At 34.6% G+C, this 17,450-nt stretch overlaps 5 protein-coding genes across 5 annotated transcripts; 2 read left to right on the top strand and 3 right to left on the bottom strand.

Moving 5' to 3' along the window:
- Nucleotides 1-4,118: 4,118 nt before the first annotated feature.
- On the top strand, nucleotides 4,119-5,102 carry RO3G_08482 (uncharacterized protein; the record flags this gene model as incomplete). Its single annotated transcript, XM_067663072.1, has 2 exons — nucleotides 4,119-4,195; nucleotides 4,250-5,102. 2 exons carry the CDS (start codon nucleotides 4,119-4,121, stop codon nucleotides 5,100-5,102), a joined length of 930 nt encoding a protein of 309 aa, XP_067519173.1.
- Nucleotides 5,103-8,473: 3,371 nt separating this feature from the next.
- Nucleotides 8,474-8,736, top strand: RO3G_08481 (uncharacterized protein; the record flags this gene model as incomplete). The annotated part of the gene is made up of 2 exons (XM_067663071.1): nucleotides 8,474-8,614; nucleotides 8,725-8,736. 2 exons carry the CDS (start codon nucleotides 8,474-8,476, stop codon nucleotides 8,734-8,736), a joined length of 153 nt encoding a protein of 50 aa, XP_067519172.1.
- Nucleotides 8,737-11,241: 2,505 nt separating this feature from the next.
- Nucleotides 11,242-12,216, bottom strand: RO3G_08480 (uncharacterized protein; the record flags this gene model as incomplete). Its single annotated transcript, XM_067663070.1, has 5 exons — nucleotides 11,242-11,745; nucleotides 11,795-11,806; nucleotides 11,864-11,944; nucleotides 11,993-12,107; nucleotides 12,167-12,216. 5 exons carry the CDS (start codon nucleotides 12,214-12,216, stop codon nucleotides 11,242-11,244), a joined length of 762 nt encoding a protein of 253 aa, XP_067519171.1.
- A 1,936-nt stretch (nucleotides 12,217-14,152) lies between these two features.
- On the bottom strand, nucleotides 14,153-14,515 carry RO3G_08479 (uncharacterized protein; the record flags this gene model as incomplete). The annotated part of the gene is made up of 1 exon (XM_067663069.1): nucleotides 14,153-14,515. The coding sequence occupies one exon, from the start codon at nucleotides 14,513-14,515 to the stop codon at nucleotides 14,153-14,155; it is 363 nt and encodes a 120-aa protein (XP_067519170.1).
- A 2,229-nt stretch (nucleotides 14,516-16,744) lies between these two features.
- Nucleotides 16,745-17,092, bottom strand: RO3G_08478 (uncharacterized protein; the record flags this gene model as incomplete). Its single annotated transcript, XM_067663068.1, has 1 exon — nucleotides 16,745-17,092. One exon carries the CDS (start codon nucleotides 17,090-17,092, stop codon nucleotides 16,745-16,747), a length of 348 nt encoding a protein of 115 aa, XP_067519169.1.
- Between the last annotated feature and the right edge of the window lie 358 nt (nucleotides 17,093-17,450).

Here is a 17,450-nt window from a genome sequence, read left to right as displayed (position 1 = left end):
TATGAATTCTTTTGTCTTTCCTGGTTGCTATAGTCAAGCGCAACGAATCCTAAGGTTGCAAACTTGAAAATATATTCTATACATACCGATCAATTGTTTGTTATAGTATGAATTGATAGTATCTTAGTTTTAGGATTCAGAGTCAGATCGCTTCTGACATTTCTGTTACTTGTATTTTTATGAGCTCCATTATAACACGATGCTATCGTATTTCATGTTTGTACTTGTTTTAGATAAATTGATTACAAATTCATGCAATTACCGTTGATTTTGTCCAAAGGCGAGTAATTTATTAATTTATATGAATACATATTATCTTGTGTCCACTGCCTTTTTCGCTCATCATTCTTACCAGTAGTAGCTTAATGAAGTTGATAACTAGTAAATAAGTTAGATTTTTGATTACGGATGTTTATCAGATGGCTGTATTCCTTGAGATTGTATCTATTAGTTTCATATTGCATTGAGTTTGTTGGAACATCAATCCTAAAAAAAAAAGTAGCATTCATTTGTATGCTGCCAAGTACACCTCTTTGTAGCCTGACAACTTTAGAATACATTTCCTGTATTCATTATGCCCCTAAAGTCATTTTTGTACAAAAAGCAGAAGCCTTGATCGTTACACAGACAAATATAGCCTTCAACATGTTGCTAGTTCTTTCCATTACTCATTTGTGCAAGTAAAAAAAAATAAAAGAATCCAACCATGGCTTTCATGTAAGAAAAGAGGTCATGTATTATTTGATCAGGTAAATGTAGAATGGTGTTTTCCTACTTTGACAAGCCTATTAAGAGAAAAAGCATTTTTTTTGGGGTTACTAACCATAATTTGACAGTTAAGCCTATCTATTTCCCCTCCTCCTCCTCCCCCCTGCAAATGAAGTGAATGACTTAGGTAACTATGAAAATATAGATTCATGTTTATTTTCTACTACAAAGGAGCATCTATGCTCTTTCAATGTAGACTTTTACAAACTTTAAAGTATTATTATTTGGGTTTTAAAATGGGTTATTTGGTCAAGATAAGATAGTTGATAGCCTTCAAAAATTTTAAGTTTACAATATAATAATAGGAGTTTTTAGTGATTGAGGCTGAGATTTGTTTCGATTTAAGCCCTTTTATTTTCAAAAAGAGAAACGATAGCTTTGTGTACCATCACAGGCGATTGCTTAAAAGAGTACCCGAAGTTATGGTAAGCAATCGCATTGTACAACATAGTACATAGACATCATAAACTAGTTACACATCTGACTACCCTTTCAAAGAAAATGGATAAAAGTAAAAAACCAAAATTATAAAGAAAGATTCATAAATATGCCTTTTTGAAGAAAGTATGGAATGAATTAGGAATTGATCAATAGTGTTTAAATCAACACGAGAATAAATAAAGAGGCCAAGAGCTATTTATTTTAACTTTACTGTGCTTGGCAAAGTAATTAGTATTAAATAACTTTACATGTGCTTATTTGACCATTGTAGATATTAAAAACACCACAGCTAAAAAGAATTGCTTTAAAAAATTCATGCATTGTATCTCATTGGCTTCCTCTTTATTTTTTAGGTGGCTTAAGTATGCCGTGACAAACTTTTCTCTCTTTGATCAATGGTTTGCAACTTTTTTTTTTTTATTTTTTCCATTTTTTTGTTGTTGTTGAAAATATTGCATGTTATGGCTTCTGTAAATAACTAAAAGAAGGGTTTGTAGTGTACAATAATAAAGAAGAAAATTGGGAAGACTTGAAGGGATTGCATTTGGATAGGCAAATTCTTGAAAGTTATGCTAGACAAGTAAGATGAAATGGGACATCAAACCTGGTAAAGAGGAAGCGAAATGCCTCTTTTTAATTTATAAAACAAAGTGATATCTCGAGTGGACACATTCTTTAATGAATACAAGCTTCTATGAAATGCAGACAATCATTACTTGTGCGAACTATTGGATTAGGCATTGAATACTATGGAAAAGACGTTGCAATAGAAGATGAATGGATGAAAAAGAAAGCTGCGAAAGGAGATGTAACAGAGATTGATGTAGTCAAATCATGCAAAGACTGGTGAGAGAAAACTCTTACTTTTTTTTGGTTTGACTCGGCAAAGAAGAAGAAAAAAAAATCCATAAAAGTTATGTCTTGATAAAGTGTACCAGATGAAGATACACCCCATTTATTCAATTGTCAAAAAGAAAAACAAGCGAGATTGACAACAATGAAAAATGATGACTTGAAAGACAAAAGCGGTCAACTTAAAAAATATGCTCAAATTTGATGATGAGTGAAATTTGTTGGATTAGTACATGTACATGATGGATGAACCGTTAAAAAAAGAAGTTGATTGTCAAGCTATTGAAACAAAGACACTTTTTTTTTGTCAGTAAATAAGACGATGGAATACAATGATGATGGCATCGAATTAAATCATGACAACAAAGAATACAGTTAGACTTGGTTGATTGTTTTGGTTTCTGTTGTGAAATGAATGAAACGAGTCAAAAGAAATCAGAAAAGACCAAAGGCTTAGATTACATAAATATGAAGCCAAGATGATCAAGCCTATTTGACAGATGCGGGATTGTTTGCTCCCGTTTGCTAACCTATCGAACAGAATGTGAGCCCACATGACTTTATGTTACGCTTGTACAAACATCCACTGTTTTCTTCTTAAAAGCGTCAAGGATAAAAAAAAAAAGGAAACTTCTGGACATCATTCAGAATGACGCAAACACAAACATCAACGGATTTAATGCAGCTATTCTTTTAGCAGAAAATCAGAGTTGATGTACTTTTCCACATTCTCACGTTCATCAGTTTATTATTTAATACGATTCATGCACATGGAAGCATGCGACGGATAATGGCGTATGTGAAACGTATGATACAGACTGCATCTCGTCACCACCTTACATTTGTTTGTGACATATTCTTTATTCCTTTTTACAAGAGAAAGAAGAAGGTCAGGGTGTACTTTATATGGGATGGATAGAGCCAAGAGTACAGATTGAACGATATACAAACTAGATTAAATATAAAAAAAAAGTTTCAGAACACAATCCCTCGATTTAGTAATGCCGAAAAAAAGATCTGCTTATGACTTTTTGTTGTGGATGAAATAGGATAATGTCAGTAAAGAAAAATAAAGTACGTTTTCATCTTTTGTTATAAATTAATGTATTGAATCCATTTTATGTATTAAATCCATTTGTTTATGGAAATCATAAAGCATACATTGGCTATTAATACCTTGCAGCTCTTTCTTGAACATTGTGGCGGTGTCTTATTTATCAACACAGCCAATAGAAAGAACACACACACATCTGTTGATTCACTTTAGAAGATGGTTGTTGTGAAAGATGAAACTGTTTTCTATAAAAAAAAATTTCACACGCAAAAGGATATTCATCAAAAGTACAGGGGGGCGAGGAATCATGATGATTTAGTCAAGTATCTTTTATTGGTCTTGAATAATCAAGAATAAAGAACATCATCACTGACAATGTGTGATTCAATCAACCACCTCTTTTCTTTATTGACGATAAACTTGGTACAAAAGTTATGTTTTGTGTATGCAGCATATGAAGATTATATCAAATGCATTGAACAAGTTGTGTGAATAAACAAAAATTCTCTTTGAAACCATGAAAAACCAAACTTGTTTTTAGACTCCATTTTGAAAACAAAAAAAAAACCAATCTAAAAAAACCCTCTCCTCCTCCTCTTCCTCACTCTACCTTTCGTCTTTTCCCTTTTTCTTTTTTCTTCTTATTTAATTAGGCTAAACGTTATATTTTATTTTTTTATTTTTTCTTAAATTACAAGTGAACAATGACTCTATAAATTTGATTGAAACGTATCACAAAACTTTTCATACTAAAATCTTGTGTGTATGTGAAACGTCCTTTTTTTTTTTCTTTGAAAACAGGGACTTCGGAGATCCATCATTAATTCATCTTTCTCCGATTGAATTCAAAAGTGTAACCTATCACAAAGGGAAAAACAAATAAAACCTTAAAAAAAATAATAATATAAAAGCAAACCTCATTTCCATCCCTCCTTTTCTTATTTATCCTCATCCACTTACATTAAACCATCACCCCCAAAAAAAAAAAAAAAGATTAAAAAATATGCCTGTTCCTGTTGAATATAGTCCTGTTCGTCGTATGAGTACAATTACTATTCCAAAACAAGACATCAACTTTGAGTAAATAGAAATAACTTACAAAAAATAAAAAAAAAACTAATTTTATAATCCTAGTGCTTATGACTTTCAACTCTGTCAACCTCAAAATGATATCAAAGGTGCTTTTGAATCAAGAGAATTAGAAGCTACTTTTTGTCGTGACTTTGAGTGTTGTGGTTTAGTACTGGATGACCTTCATGACTTGCTTCAACACTATGAAGAATGTCATGTTCGTGTAGAAGATGAAGAAGGAAGTAGTTTCTTTGATGAAACAAGCAGTACTGAAGGAGAAGGATGTTGGTCAAGCAGTAGCTCGGTGGTGGACGAAGAGGACACCATTCACTCACTCAAGAAAAAAGCGGCTGCTTATCTTTCCGATTTGTACAACCCCAACAACACCCCTGCTGTTGCTACTGCGTCTGAAGAAGAAAAGAATAAAAAGAAGAGATCGTACAGTAACGCATTTGATTTGCTCACTCAATCCGCCGTCAAAAAGATCGCATTGGCCTCGGGTGATTTGCCTAGTCCACTTTTGAGTGATGAAGAATTTTTGGCACAAGCCGGTGCTTTGTTAGCCTCTGCACAACATAATTCAAATGCAGACAAGCCTTATAAATGTTCTGTGGGTGGATGTGACAAGGCTTATAAGAATCCCAATGGATTGAAATATCACAATCAACACGGTCACTGTAACCTGAACAATGACGACCTCGAAAGCCTTGCTTCTAAACCCTATCAGTGTACTATCGGTGACTGTGGTAAACGCTACAAGAACCTGAATGGTTTAAAGTATCACATCGAACATTCACACATGGCTGCTTTAAATCATACCTTGGCTACCTTTGGCTCCTCTATGTTCAACCACTCTTTTGCGTTTGATGTGTCTTCATTAGATGACATTACCTCCACTACATCCACTCTCTTTTAATCTTCATCTCCATTTATCATCCCCCCCGCATCCCCCTCTTCCTCTTTCCCAAAAAAAAAAGTACTTCTTTACAATTAGTTTTCTGTTTAAAAAATTCTCTTAAAAGCTTGTATATATATTCATATTTAATAAAAAAAAAAACACCCCCTCCGTAAAATATTTATTCTAAATAACAATACACGCATTATTTTCTGTATGAATAATCAAGACAGTGTTGTGGAAACACGCCTTTGATATGATCTCGAGATAGATTAATACCCTGACACCAACCATCATCATACTCTACCAATACTTCTATTTCATCGCCCATCTGAACGACCATTTCATCGTTGAGTGTGGGTGTGTACGTCGCCGTGACCCGATAGATACCCAGCGAAGGCTTCTGTCGGATTTCTGATGAAGAAAGGGGGTGTGTGATGACAAATGAACTCTCCCTCTTCTTTGCGTGCTGTTTGTTTCGTTTGCTGTGAATCATCAACAGGGCCGTCCCGATCATGAACACAAGGACGGCTGCAGCGATGCCTCCAATGATGGGCAAATGATGTCTGTGGTCCTCATTCGGCATATCATGCGATGATATATTGATAGTGGGTTCGACTGTGGATGTGAAAGCAAACGTAGTAGGCGATGAGATCGTGGGTAGGGAAGAAGAGGTTGAAAAAATGGATAAAGGACCCAGAGTGGGTATCACGGTCATGGTTGAAGTGTTTGATTGGCTTGTCAGGGTCGATGTCTCTACAGTCGACACAGTCTGTTTCAGCGGACTCTTTGTAGAACGAGTCCATGTTTTTTCAACTTTGCTGGTCGTACTCGAATCATTTCTTTTCCAGAGAAGGTGGGGTTTAGCTCCTACTTGTGCAGTGAAGACAAAGAAAGCAAAAATATAATACATCTTTTTTATGAAACAAAAGAAAAAATAAAGTGAACACTAAAAAAGAATATAGCTTAACTTTAAGGAGTCTATTTTTATATAAATTTGATCTTTTGCCAACTATTTAATCTACTGATCATAAAGGAAGTTAGATGTAGAAGGTGTATAGAGAAGGGGCCTTATTGTATGTACCATCAAGGGCATTCTCATGTGCTTCATTATGTTACACGACCTATTCATTCGTCTTCTGACATTGGATGCTCTATCAAGTCTCACTGCACGAATTCAATTAGGAAAAAGGTTTTACTGTCATGAAATCAGATAAACAACGTAATAGAAAGAACACGTATCTTTCTTCTTTTCTAAAGTTGAAAGAATTCAATACCTGATATGAAAAGGATATCAAAGGAAATCTTGAATCTTTTAAAAGGGATATCAATCTGTCTGCATAGAAAGGGGTAAGATGCAGGGAGAAGGAAAATGGAGAGCTGTCAGTGCAAAAAATGTTGGCTTGCAGACATAAGCCCACTTATGCACTCTTACGCCAAGAAGAAGAGAAAAAAAAAAAGCTTTACTTTACAATATATCTTTTTTTTTTACTGTAAATTTGCGGTAATTTTTATTTTTTGCGAGCCAAGCTTTTTTTTTTTTTTTTTTTTTTTTTTTTTTTTTTTTTTTGTTGAAAGCCGACTTGCCCTACCTTTAGGTTTTCCTTCTTTACAACCAGACCTTGGCGACAGCTGTGATAGCTATCCGGGTCCATAAGCTTCTTTACATTAGGTTCAGCGTACTTGACTCTTGTATCTGACATCTCCAGGGATATCACTTGATGCTGACTGTGTAAGTCTATCCGTTGCCCCCCTCAATTTCTACTGATACCACATCAGGGATCTCACTATGGAAGCAATGTATGAACTCAGATGGTATATCGTTGTCAGACATGATTTGTAAAACGCTTGATAGTCAAATGAAAGCAAAATAAAAAATTTGAATACGCAAACATCTTTCAAAAAATAAAATTAAATCCGTAAATAAAATCCTTTGTTTTCAACTGTCTCTCTCCCCCCCCCTTTTTTTTTTGGCTTATAAAAAGGGCGTTTTTGACCCTTAAGAAAAAGGTATATTATCGGGAATGTAAACAGTTATTTTTGGAAGTTTATTGTTGTGGCTAAACTGGAGATATTATTCGAGGGATTCTTTATGATGCTTGAAGCGCATTTTTAAAAATTAGCCTTTAGACGTTTACGAATTCTTGTGTGTAACATGTACTTTTAAATACTCAGAATAACAAGGGGAACATCCATAAATACGGAACAGACATAAGTCATAGACTTATATCGATTAGAAAATGGACGTGCTTCTATGTTGATTTTATAAAGTGAAAGATACCTAATGAGTCATCCAGTGTTCTAAACCAAGTGCTGCACAACATCAAAACTAATTATTTAATTGATTGTGGATAAAATTAGAGAACGGGTTCTTAAAAAAGGTAATTTTCCTTGTAGTACTGTCACGTAGAACCCATCTTTGTTAAAATAGATTACATTGACCTCGTCTTGTCATTCTGACGGTTGTATGCATTAAGTAGAATACGTCTGTATTGTAACATCATCCAAAACAAATCTCAAAAGCCTGTTCACTTTATTTACTTGAATTTTTATTATTTTGCTAAATTTTGAATAAAGGAAAAATAGGAAATGTAAAGTCTGGTTCAGTAAGGTTGAAAAAAAAAAGGAGAGTTGTTTGATAGTACTTACAGACATAACAAATCCACATGTCTACTGATATATACATTGACACCATACTTTTAAATATGAAAACTTTTAACTTTTCCTCTTCCTGCTTCTATTTTCACAAAAATGCATAATAACAGTTGGCCCTTTTTTTTAAAAAAAAAATAGATAACAAGCGCTATTGGGTTTTATTGCTGACAGCTTCAATAAATTAGTGACAAAAGGGCGCATTGCTTATGCTTGGTTCGCTAGATCAAGAATGACGCTGGCATTCTGAACAGAGTCTCTTCCTAAAGAATTTTTTTATAACCCGTATGAAAGCTGCTTTTTAAGGAAAAGAAGTACAAAAAAGTTATTTGGTAATGGTGACTGTGCTCTTGATTAAAAGTACTTTAAAGAGATACCTTGATCAGTGAAAATGAATAACCTCTTTCAGATTCGCAAACAATAATCAATTCATTTCATGGGGTACTTACTTATACATTTAAACCAGTGAGTATCGTAGCTCAGACAGTATCATTGCTTTGTAAACACAGTTTATACAAGTTATTAAGTATACTTTGGTGTGTATTATCCTTTTAATCAATATTTTCAATACAAGTATAAAAAAGCAATATTGAATACGAGTTCTTGAAAATCAATTCAAAACTCAAAAATGTGAGAAATGCTTACTAGCTAACCATGCAGAACTTGTACAGTTTATCAATTTAGTTTTTGTTCCTGTTAATCCACGCAATGATGAGGTGTATGAGAACCATTTGTGTTCTATGGGTGATATCCTGGCTTATGTTTGGAAATACACCTATTTACTTCAAGACAGTAACCCCAATGGTCTTGGAAAATGGTATTCAAATAAAGGCATTGATTTAATGTACAGTACTACCAAAAGAAGAAAAGCTGTTGAAGGGGTAACCATCTCAGTTCGATAATTATACGTATTAAAGGAGAGGTATATAGGTAAGGTACATAAGTTACTTTTTTTTTATTTGCATACATTTAATCATACAATATATAATAGCAAATATCGTAAAGTTTATTATCGAGTAATTACCATTATACCAGCAGACCATTCAGTTTTTTAAGAAGGATGGATATAGTGATATTGGTTATGTAAGAAAATCTAGAATAAAAGAAAGCGATAAAAGTCGTTTGAACTTGTTGAGTATGATGTGCAGGAAATTAAAAATGTGCTTGGCGGTTGAAAAGATTTTCGTGTCATCCAAGCCCAGCACAAATGGTCCAATCATGGACAGGAGATGATGATAATCAACTATTGGAAAAAACTTGATGCTGATGGTAGCACACAAGGTAAAAACGTTAATAGGTAATCTTTTACGCACACTACCAATATTAAAGTTTTTCAGATATGCTGAGATATATTTCTCGTAGAACAAAAATATGTCTCGTGGTGCGAACTTTTGCTGGCTTCCATAGAAGTCAAGGATAGTCTCCCTGCTAGATGCTGAAATACTACGATCAGTGACCACAAAGATTCTTTGCTATGCAGACGATACCCTTGTGTTCCTGAACAACCCACAAGTCATTCAACGACTGAGGTTCCACTTGGACATGCTCAGTCTAGCCTCCAATGCTCGAATCAATTATCACAAAGTGGAGTCTATATTCATGTTTGATCGCGATCACTCACGGTATTGGGTGGGCAGCTTGGCTGAATTGGAAATCCTCAGTATTTATCTGCCTTCCAATCCTCAATCTGTACTGTACCTTGGATTCCTGTTGATCCAATCACGGATACAGAGAGAAGCTTTCATGACACAGTTTATAACCAGAATGCACCAACAGATTATACTGCACTCAACCTAATCACTATCTATCCTTGGGAGTGCCACAATTGTCAATACTTTACTACTTTCCATGTGCTGGTATCTATTCTGAGTGACTCCCGTGACCCAACCAGACATCAACAAAATCAAAAGTCTCCTGCCAAAGTTTTTAAACCAAAACATTTTCCCCCGCATCAAATGAGAAATTCTGACTCTTATAAAGTGCTATGGTGGACTGAGTATCACTGATCCTCATGTGCAACAAGCAGATATCTACTTTCGTCGGATTCAACCGCTCTTACTGGATACACATCTTGGACGAAAGACTGAAGTCAACAAAGTGCTTCAAATCCATATACAAAACAGTTACAAAGCAGAACACCATCAAATCACACTTTTGTTTCCAGAGGGCCGCCCTTATCTGCCCAGACATCTGCACAATACGTGTCCACAGCTGGTCAAATCTTTAGACCACATTCCTCGAGAATTCAGTTAGACGGTCCTTGCCTATCAAACCTGTTTATCTTTGCCTACCCGGAGTATATTTGTGACCCCCGAGAATCTATTCAAGTTTTCAAGAATATGTAACCAAATGACAGTACGAGATGTATTTCAGTTCAACAGTCAACTACAGATTATTCAACGAAAACAACAGGAAGACATTGCCATACACCACCGTTGTGCTGTCCATATAGTATTTCGTGGCATAAATACCGGAGGGGTGCACATTGAGAAAACACTATCTGCTTCAAGCTACCGTCACCCAGTGCAACAGCAACCGAAATACCTCAGATTCGCTTCAACTCTCTGGTCAACTGTTTACAATTTCGACTTCCTCCGTCTAAAATTTTTCGAAACGATAATATCAAAATCTTTCGCAAAACTGTCAACCAATTGAATCCTCCATCACTTTTTTTCGAGGATATTCAAAAAAAACTCTGGCTCGACTTTAGGTCTCTGACACTTATGGCAATCCAAACAAATAGCCTGTTCCGATTCATTCACAAAAGAATTCCGCATAAGTCTCTGCTACATCGCCTCCTGCCAACAGAATGCACCATTCCAATCTGCTCATTTTGTAGCGTAGCTGTCGACTCGGCGGATCACTTTATTTTCACGTGCCACCAACACTTGCACTTTGGCAAAGTGTAATCCGTGAATTCTTGTGGCCCGCCGTTGACACGCAGGACATTTTCGATGCCTTCTCAACTCTCGATTTCTATTCAGTCAATTACTGTCAAGATAGGGCTACTACCGCAAATATGATACTCATTACAGCACTCTCCTTTATATGGAAAGTACACTGGAATTACATTTTCAATGGCCAGCTATTCTTACCTAACACGATCCTTCAAAACATTTCACAATCTGTCAGTGGCTACATTGCTGAAGAAAACGAACTTGATTGATCAGTTAACAGCTCTACTTTTTTTTTCTTTTATCTTTTTTCATTTATTATTATCCCTATATTTGCTTTTTTCTTCTTGCACCCGCCTCTTAATTATTGCTTTGAATAATTAATGCGGAGCAATAAATAAAAACCTTTTTTTTTTAAAAAAAAAAACTCGCAAATCACTGTAACTCCAGCTATAAATCTAAAGAAGCATAAGCTTTTCTGACATCTCCTTTTACGCTTTCTTATTTTTTTTAAAAAAAAGCAGTATTGTAAATCAATAGAACAAAGAACAAAATAATATTCAAAAAAATTTAGCTGGCAAAAATGTATCTATCTCTTTTTTTAAAAAAACTTGTTAATTTGTTAATGATTTACGGCTGGTTTGTGACCCTTGAAAGGAAGGTTCAAAACACCCACTGTCTGAAAAGAGATGATCGTCATCAATCCTTTCTTCTCGGTAAGGAATCACTTTGGTGTCGATATCCTTAAAACCAAGTACAATCTCATGTTGCTGCCGGGTAATGTCTTGACCAGAGTCAGATAACCGGGTATTGTCCATGTCAGCTTCCTTATTACGTTTGCCATGTGCTTGAGTTGTCACCCAGTGAACTGTGATTACATTGATGGTGACATCTAAAGTACAGCAAGTCATACAAAGCAGACCACGCTCTCGACCATTCAGCATGATGAGTGAAAAGATGTTGGCAAATGAGACGATAAGACATACAATAGAGGCCACCAGAGTACGAAGGGCTACTTCATGGAGTCGGGTGCTTTTCTTAGACCCAAAGGCAATATGGGTGCCACCCATTTTAAGTAATGGCCGGATAAACAGAATGGTCATATAAAGATTAATAATCTATTTTCATTTTAGTTTGAAACTTTTGGATTAAAAAAGAGACTCTTACGAAATCATAAAGCTTTAAAGAATAAGGTTAGTTATCAGAGTAGTGTCCATGTTTTCTTTCCTTACTTACAATTAAAGGGATAGTAGCAGCTGGTTTTAAACCAATGATACAAGTACCATCTTCTTGGATTTCCGCTGTGTGATACACAACCTAATAGAAGAGAGGAGTTAATGAGATAAAATAACAAGGTTAATTTACCATAAGAATAAAGATAGCAATATAAGGAGTTAATGCGAGAGCATGAAGTTTATAAGAAAGTGTATTCCATCGACCTTGTCTCGTAGCGGAAACAACATAGATTTTTTCCATAAGCCTAACACAATAATAAGTCTCAGCAATTTTTTTTTTTTTTTTTTTTTTTTGCTTGGTTACCAAACATAAATTGTTACTTTGGCTGCACAATAAAGTACATCACAAACCATGATTGAAATTAAACAAGAAGTAAAATTGTCTGAATTTTGTTTTAGTACTGTGGCGCTTCATAAGCAAATTATCAAATAAATACATACTATTATTTGTTGTGACCAAAATCATACCCATGACTGTAAAGGCCCAAGAAAAAATATAAAGTGTCAAGACAATCCATCTCGAATAAGACAAATACTTGAATTGAACATTAAATGTTTTTGTCCCAAATAATACTGAAAGTACAGACACAGAAAATAATGAAACGAGTTTTGCTACTAGTTCACCTGCATCAGGCTGTGCTGAATGTATGATTACAATAGGCTCGTCCATTTGGATTAATGAACAAGATTAAATATTAAAAAAATAAGGAAGAAAAATAAACTCAAGTAAAACAAAATAAAAAAAAAACATTTATATGATTTTCTCAGGTGTCAAAACAATCTCTCTTTCTCTCCTTCCCTCTCCTTAATTTTATTTAAAGGCAAGTTGTTCTAAATCAAGTAATGAATCTAACACGGAATGAAATCTGATGTACGGATCCGGTTTTTTATCTATTATTGTTCCAAGTATTAATCTGGGATTTGAAAGTTTTTTCGCATGGACAACAGTAAGATCTCCTTAAAATTATACGTCATGTTGTTTCACAAAGAAGTTTAACAGAACCCAAGTGAATTGCCTCAATTTCCTTTAATGTCTGTGCGTTTTATTCATAAGTTTGAATTGGAATGGCTATTTCTCATCGTTCTTCTTGCTAAAAAATACACGAACATGGTTTATTCAAGTCAAACTCAATCACACACTGGAAAAAAAAAGTCTAGAAAGAAAAAAGGAGAGATAGAAAGGAGAAAGAATGTATATAGGAATATAAAGAAGAAACTTTTATGCTGAACCTTTGTTATTACAGTTCAACGTCGATAAACTATGTCGGTTGAGACTTATTCTTGTTAATATCCCTTATTGAGAACGATAAGCGACACTAAACCCACCACTTCTTTAGGAGAGTGCAGGGAGAAAGTATCGAGATGTGCAACCTGTCAATTAAAAAAAGAGGGTATCAGCTTACACAAATTCAATAGTCTGTACACCCTGGCTGAACTCCCTTTGGTCCTGCTTATGAGTAATTGCAGAAAATTAAAAAGTGACAGACTGCCCCAGCCGGTCTGGGGTCAATGCGTCCGAAGCGTGTGCATGTACCTCCCTTTGTCACGAAAAAGCAGTGCATTTTTATTTATTAGACATTATACACTTTTCTTCTTTCTCATTTGATTAACTAGATTAACACAAAGGAAAGTATGGCTCGAATTCTCAAGTGACATTTTCTACTTCTCTTGTAAACATCCGTTGTTAGTTTGGTTAAATAGGTTGTTATTGTTCATCTGGGAGGCTGATATAGCCCATACTTATTTTCAATATACACAGCATTGAAAGATACAGAGCAGAAAGGAAAAACTTATCAAAAAGGAAGATAAAGCGTGACTTTGGAAACATCTAAGAAGTTTACGAAAAAGAAAACCTCCTATGCAATTATATTTATCAAAATGAACTATGTAAGGAAAAGCGTTAAAGAAAAAAAAATTCAGCATTTATCATGTCTTGCTTCATTGAAATACTCAAACAAAGAAGATGGGAAAAAAGAGTTCAAAAAACTAGTGGAAACTATCATTCGTTTCGAAAAGGATAAAAATCTTCTGTTTTTATAGAAAATTAAAAAGGCGAAAGGGGTAGTGTCTAAAATACACTGAGTTGCCCGCGCCAGCTCAATAAAGTAAAAAGGAAACTATTTTTTTTTTGGGCATAAAGGTAAAAAAAAATGACACCCACCAGATTTTATTAATTTAATGTCTAATTGAGGGCAAAAAAAATAAACAATCGTTCGAACAAGATCAATCAAAGGAAGAAAAAAAGAGCAAAAAAGATGAAAGAGAAGTTAGTGGTAAAGGGATCAGGGAGCTAAGGATAAGAGCTTAGCCAACCAAGGAAGCGTTCACCAAGAAAAGTGGTACTCTGAGGAAGATAATCATGTTGCAGTTGGTCAACCTCAAGAAGGATTGAGCATATAGCAGGCCAGCGGAACCTCCAAGAATCAGTCCATCGTGGGGAAACAAAGGAGCGCGTGAAGGGTTTATTAAAAAGGAATGATAAGGGATCAGGGATAGTTATAGGAAGGCAAAGCTGTTGATGCATACCAAGACAATTGGCAACATGTGAGCGTGTGAGCATGTATGATGGATATCTTGGGCATGGCTTTGGCTCGCCTCCAAGTAACCAACCAATACGCCAGCGAGTACAGCGGCTTTGTTCTTGAGTTGTCATAGGTAATCAGAGTACAGGACCAATCACGGGCTGTGGACGACAAAGAGAAAGTAGCTTAGATCTACGATCCTGCATCCTCCATAACAGACGCTGTGGTAAACAAGTACGTTTAGCAGCATTAATTATCATCAGCAACAGAGCAAATTGCGAAGTAGCTCTTTTGGAAACATCTGGTCCTTTTGGATTACATGATATCAATCGCGAAACTAGAGATCACATCAAAACCTCCTATGGATTGTTGGCAACGTTAAATACAATTGGTAGAAGTTATTGTTACACCTGTTGCAGAACATTAACTGATTGTATTTGACATTGATAAATATAAGTCTTGCTACAAGATCATAATTAAATAAAATAAGATACAAGTTTATTTAAATAAGATCATATAATCGATTCCAAATAAACATACTCTCTTAGAATATGTATTGTATTAATGATTGTCCTTTGATAAAAAGAAATATCAACTGAAATAACAAGATTTTCCCCTATTGTCAGAAATCCAACCCAATGTCAGGTATATTTCTAATCTTTCGTATAATTGAAATAACGCGTAAAATAGCGTTATTCAAGTCATTGAGGAATTTTCAGGATAAAAGATAATCTATAGAAAACATACAAAAAATAAATGAAAAGCTTTCATAATCATAGTTATAGATGACACTTGCTAAAATACCTAAAGATTAGAAGAACGCTTACAATAGGAGATATCAAGCCATTCACTCAATAAGATATAAACAACTGCCTTCAATTAAAGCAATTTTTACTAACTTCAACTGAAATAAAGATCAATCTCAAAAAGTACTCACATTGTTTCTAGACCTTTGTTTCTACCTTTCATTTAATTATCTTAACCATTGTACAGCAACGCCGACTTTGATATTTTTAAAAATTTGAAAATGTGTTTTTTTTTTTTTTTTTTTTTTTTTTTTTTTTTTTTTTTTTATGCAAAAAACAAAAAAAAATTCGATCTGAACATTAAGTATTGTAAGTAACAAACAATTTGTAATGAATCGTTTCGAAAGTGTTACAGTGCTCACTGAATATAGATGCTGCGAAGAAGACTCTGATTAATTTATAATCGCCTACTTCTTTTTTTTTTAAAGCAATCGCATGTTCTTTGTACTTGACTTTCCAGAAAATAACGGCTATACTGGGTGTATGATGTGTTATTATACATATTTTAGTCTGGATCACATTAACCAAAGAAATAAAATCGAAAAGCCTCCTAGTACATAAGTATATATAAACAGTTACTTTGTATTCAATTGATAAAATCTTTATACATACACATAAAAAATGAACAGCAATAATAACACCGTCCAATTTGGTTCCATGTCCTCCAAATAGGCTCCAAAGAGCCCTATGCCAAGTAAATCACAGCCTGACGAACCTTTCGGGTATCCATCTACAGTACTTGTCTGTCGAAATATACTCCTCAGGAGTAGAAGGAATGGAATATTGGGGCATCAAGCCAGAAACAAAAAAGCTTCATACCAATGTATACCTTGAATATGTGTTAGAAAAGCAATCTTACTACTATGAGAGGGCCAATCGCTAGCATCATTTAAAGAGAGTTTTGGGCTGTTGTTAAAGCGATCGAGACAAAAACTAAGTAACTAAGCGATTATACTTTAAACTATCTCAAATAAATAGATATAGATTCAGAGAAAACCATATCAACAAACAAATAATTTTAAATGTGTTATGTAGCTTTTTTTACTAGTTCTGCAGTACTTCGTTTAAAATAATATCGATTTGCATACTTCAAGTTTGTGAGAGGATTCAGCCCTGTGTATTATTTTTTATTCATACAGTAAAACTATACTTTCCTAGATTCTCATTGTAAAGTTTGGACGAAATTCGAATCATGTTTTTTCAATATCATTTTCAAAAATTACCCAAAATCTGCTAAAAATACAGCATATTTCTTCTCGAGCAGCTCATCTGGCCTCATCATTGTTGTTCTTTTGCTCATTATTCCCAAATTTTCTATTCAACTACTATACACGTTCCCATATAGTTATATACCTGTATGTTCAATAGCCTTTAAATTTGAAGGAATAATGAGGTGCTATCATTTTTGTCCTTTGCCAAAAACTTGCTCCGACAAAGCTGTTTTCTTTCAAGTTTAACATGGTCAGTTTCACTCCAGGCTGTTGAAGCACTTCTACAAGGCTTATGTTACCCTTCAAAACAAGCAAGAAACAAGATAAAAGCAATCTTCTTTTATTATTTATTTAGTTTACGCTGTATCCAGCCCCATGCTTGTAGTCTTTTTGCCACTCCAGGTGTAATTGCCGCTGTCAAAGAAAGTCTAAAGGGTAACAGGACTGTTTTATGAATACCATAAGCAATGACAAAGAGTGTTGTTAGCGAAGGCTTTTCATTCGACAGACGAGAGGAATCCACTGGGGTATGTTTAAGACCGACCCAACTTTTCACTTTACCAATGACATAGTCTTCAGCTTCTTTCACTTGCCGAGCTCCTTTTACACTAATGACCGCTGCTGTGGTTGTTAAATCGACCACACCGAGAGCTAGATAAACGCCTATACCGACATAACCATATTTTTTCATAAATGTTTTAGTTTTTGAAACTGGTTTATTTTCTGTCGCTTTTAGTTGTGGCCGAGATATAAAGAAGGTACGTTGTGGATTGTAAAATGCATGTGATTTTTGAATGAAGAATCTTGACATGAATGAGTTCATTGTATGACTGTTGAGCAAAAAAAAGGCTGGCTCACTGACTGTAATGACGCTAGAATATATTTCATAATATTCCGACTACTTTCTCAGCTTTAAATTGCATGAAATCAGTGCCTTTTGCCTTTTTTGTGCATATCATCCTTTTAAATGGTAAGCTATGAATTTCTCCAAATTGCATGGTCCAGAGAATTGAAATATTTTTTTTATGAATGAGGATTTTAATGTTTAT

This window comes from Rhizopus delemar, genomic scaffold (assembly GCF_000149305.1).
Source record: "Rhizopus delemar RA 99-880 supercont3.6 genomic scaffold, whole genome shotgun sequence".
Lineage (NCBI taxonomy): Eukaryota > Fungi > Mucoromycota > Mucoromycetes > Mucorales > Rhizopodaceae > Rhizopus > Rhizopus delemar.
The sequence above is the reverse complement of the archived record's forward strand: the minus strand, read 5'-3'. Positions and strand labels throughout refer to the sequence as shown.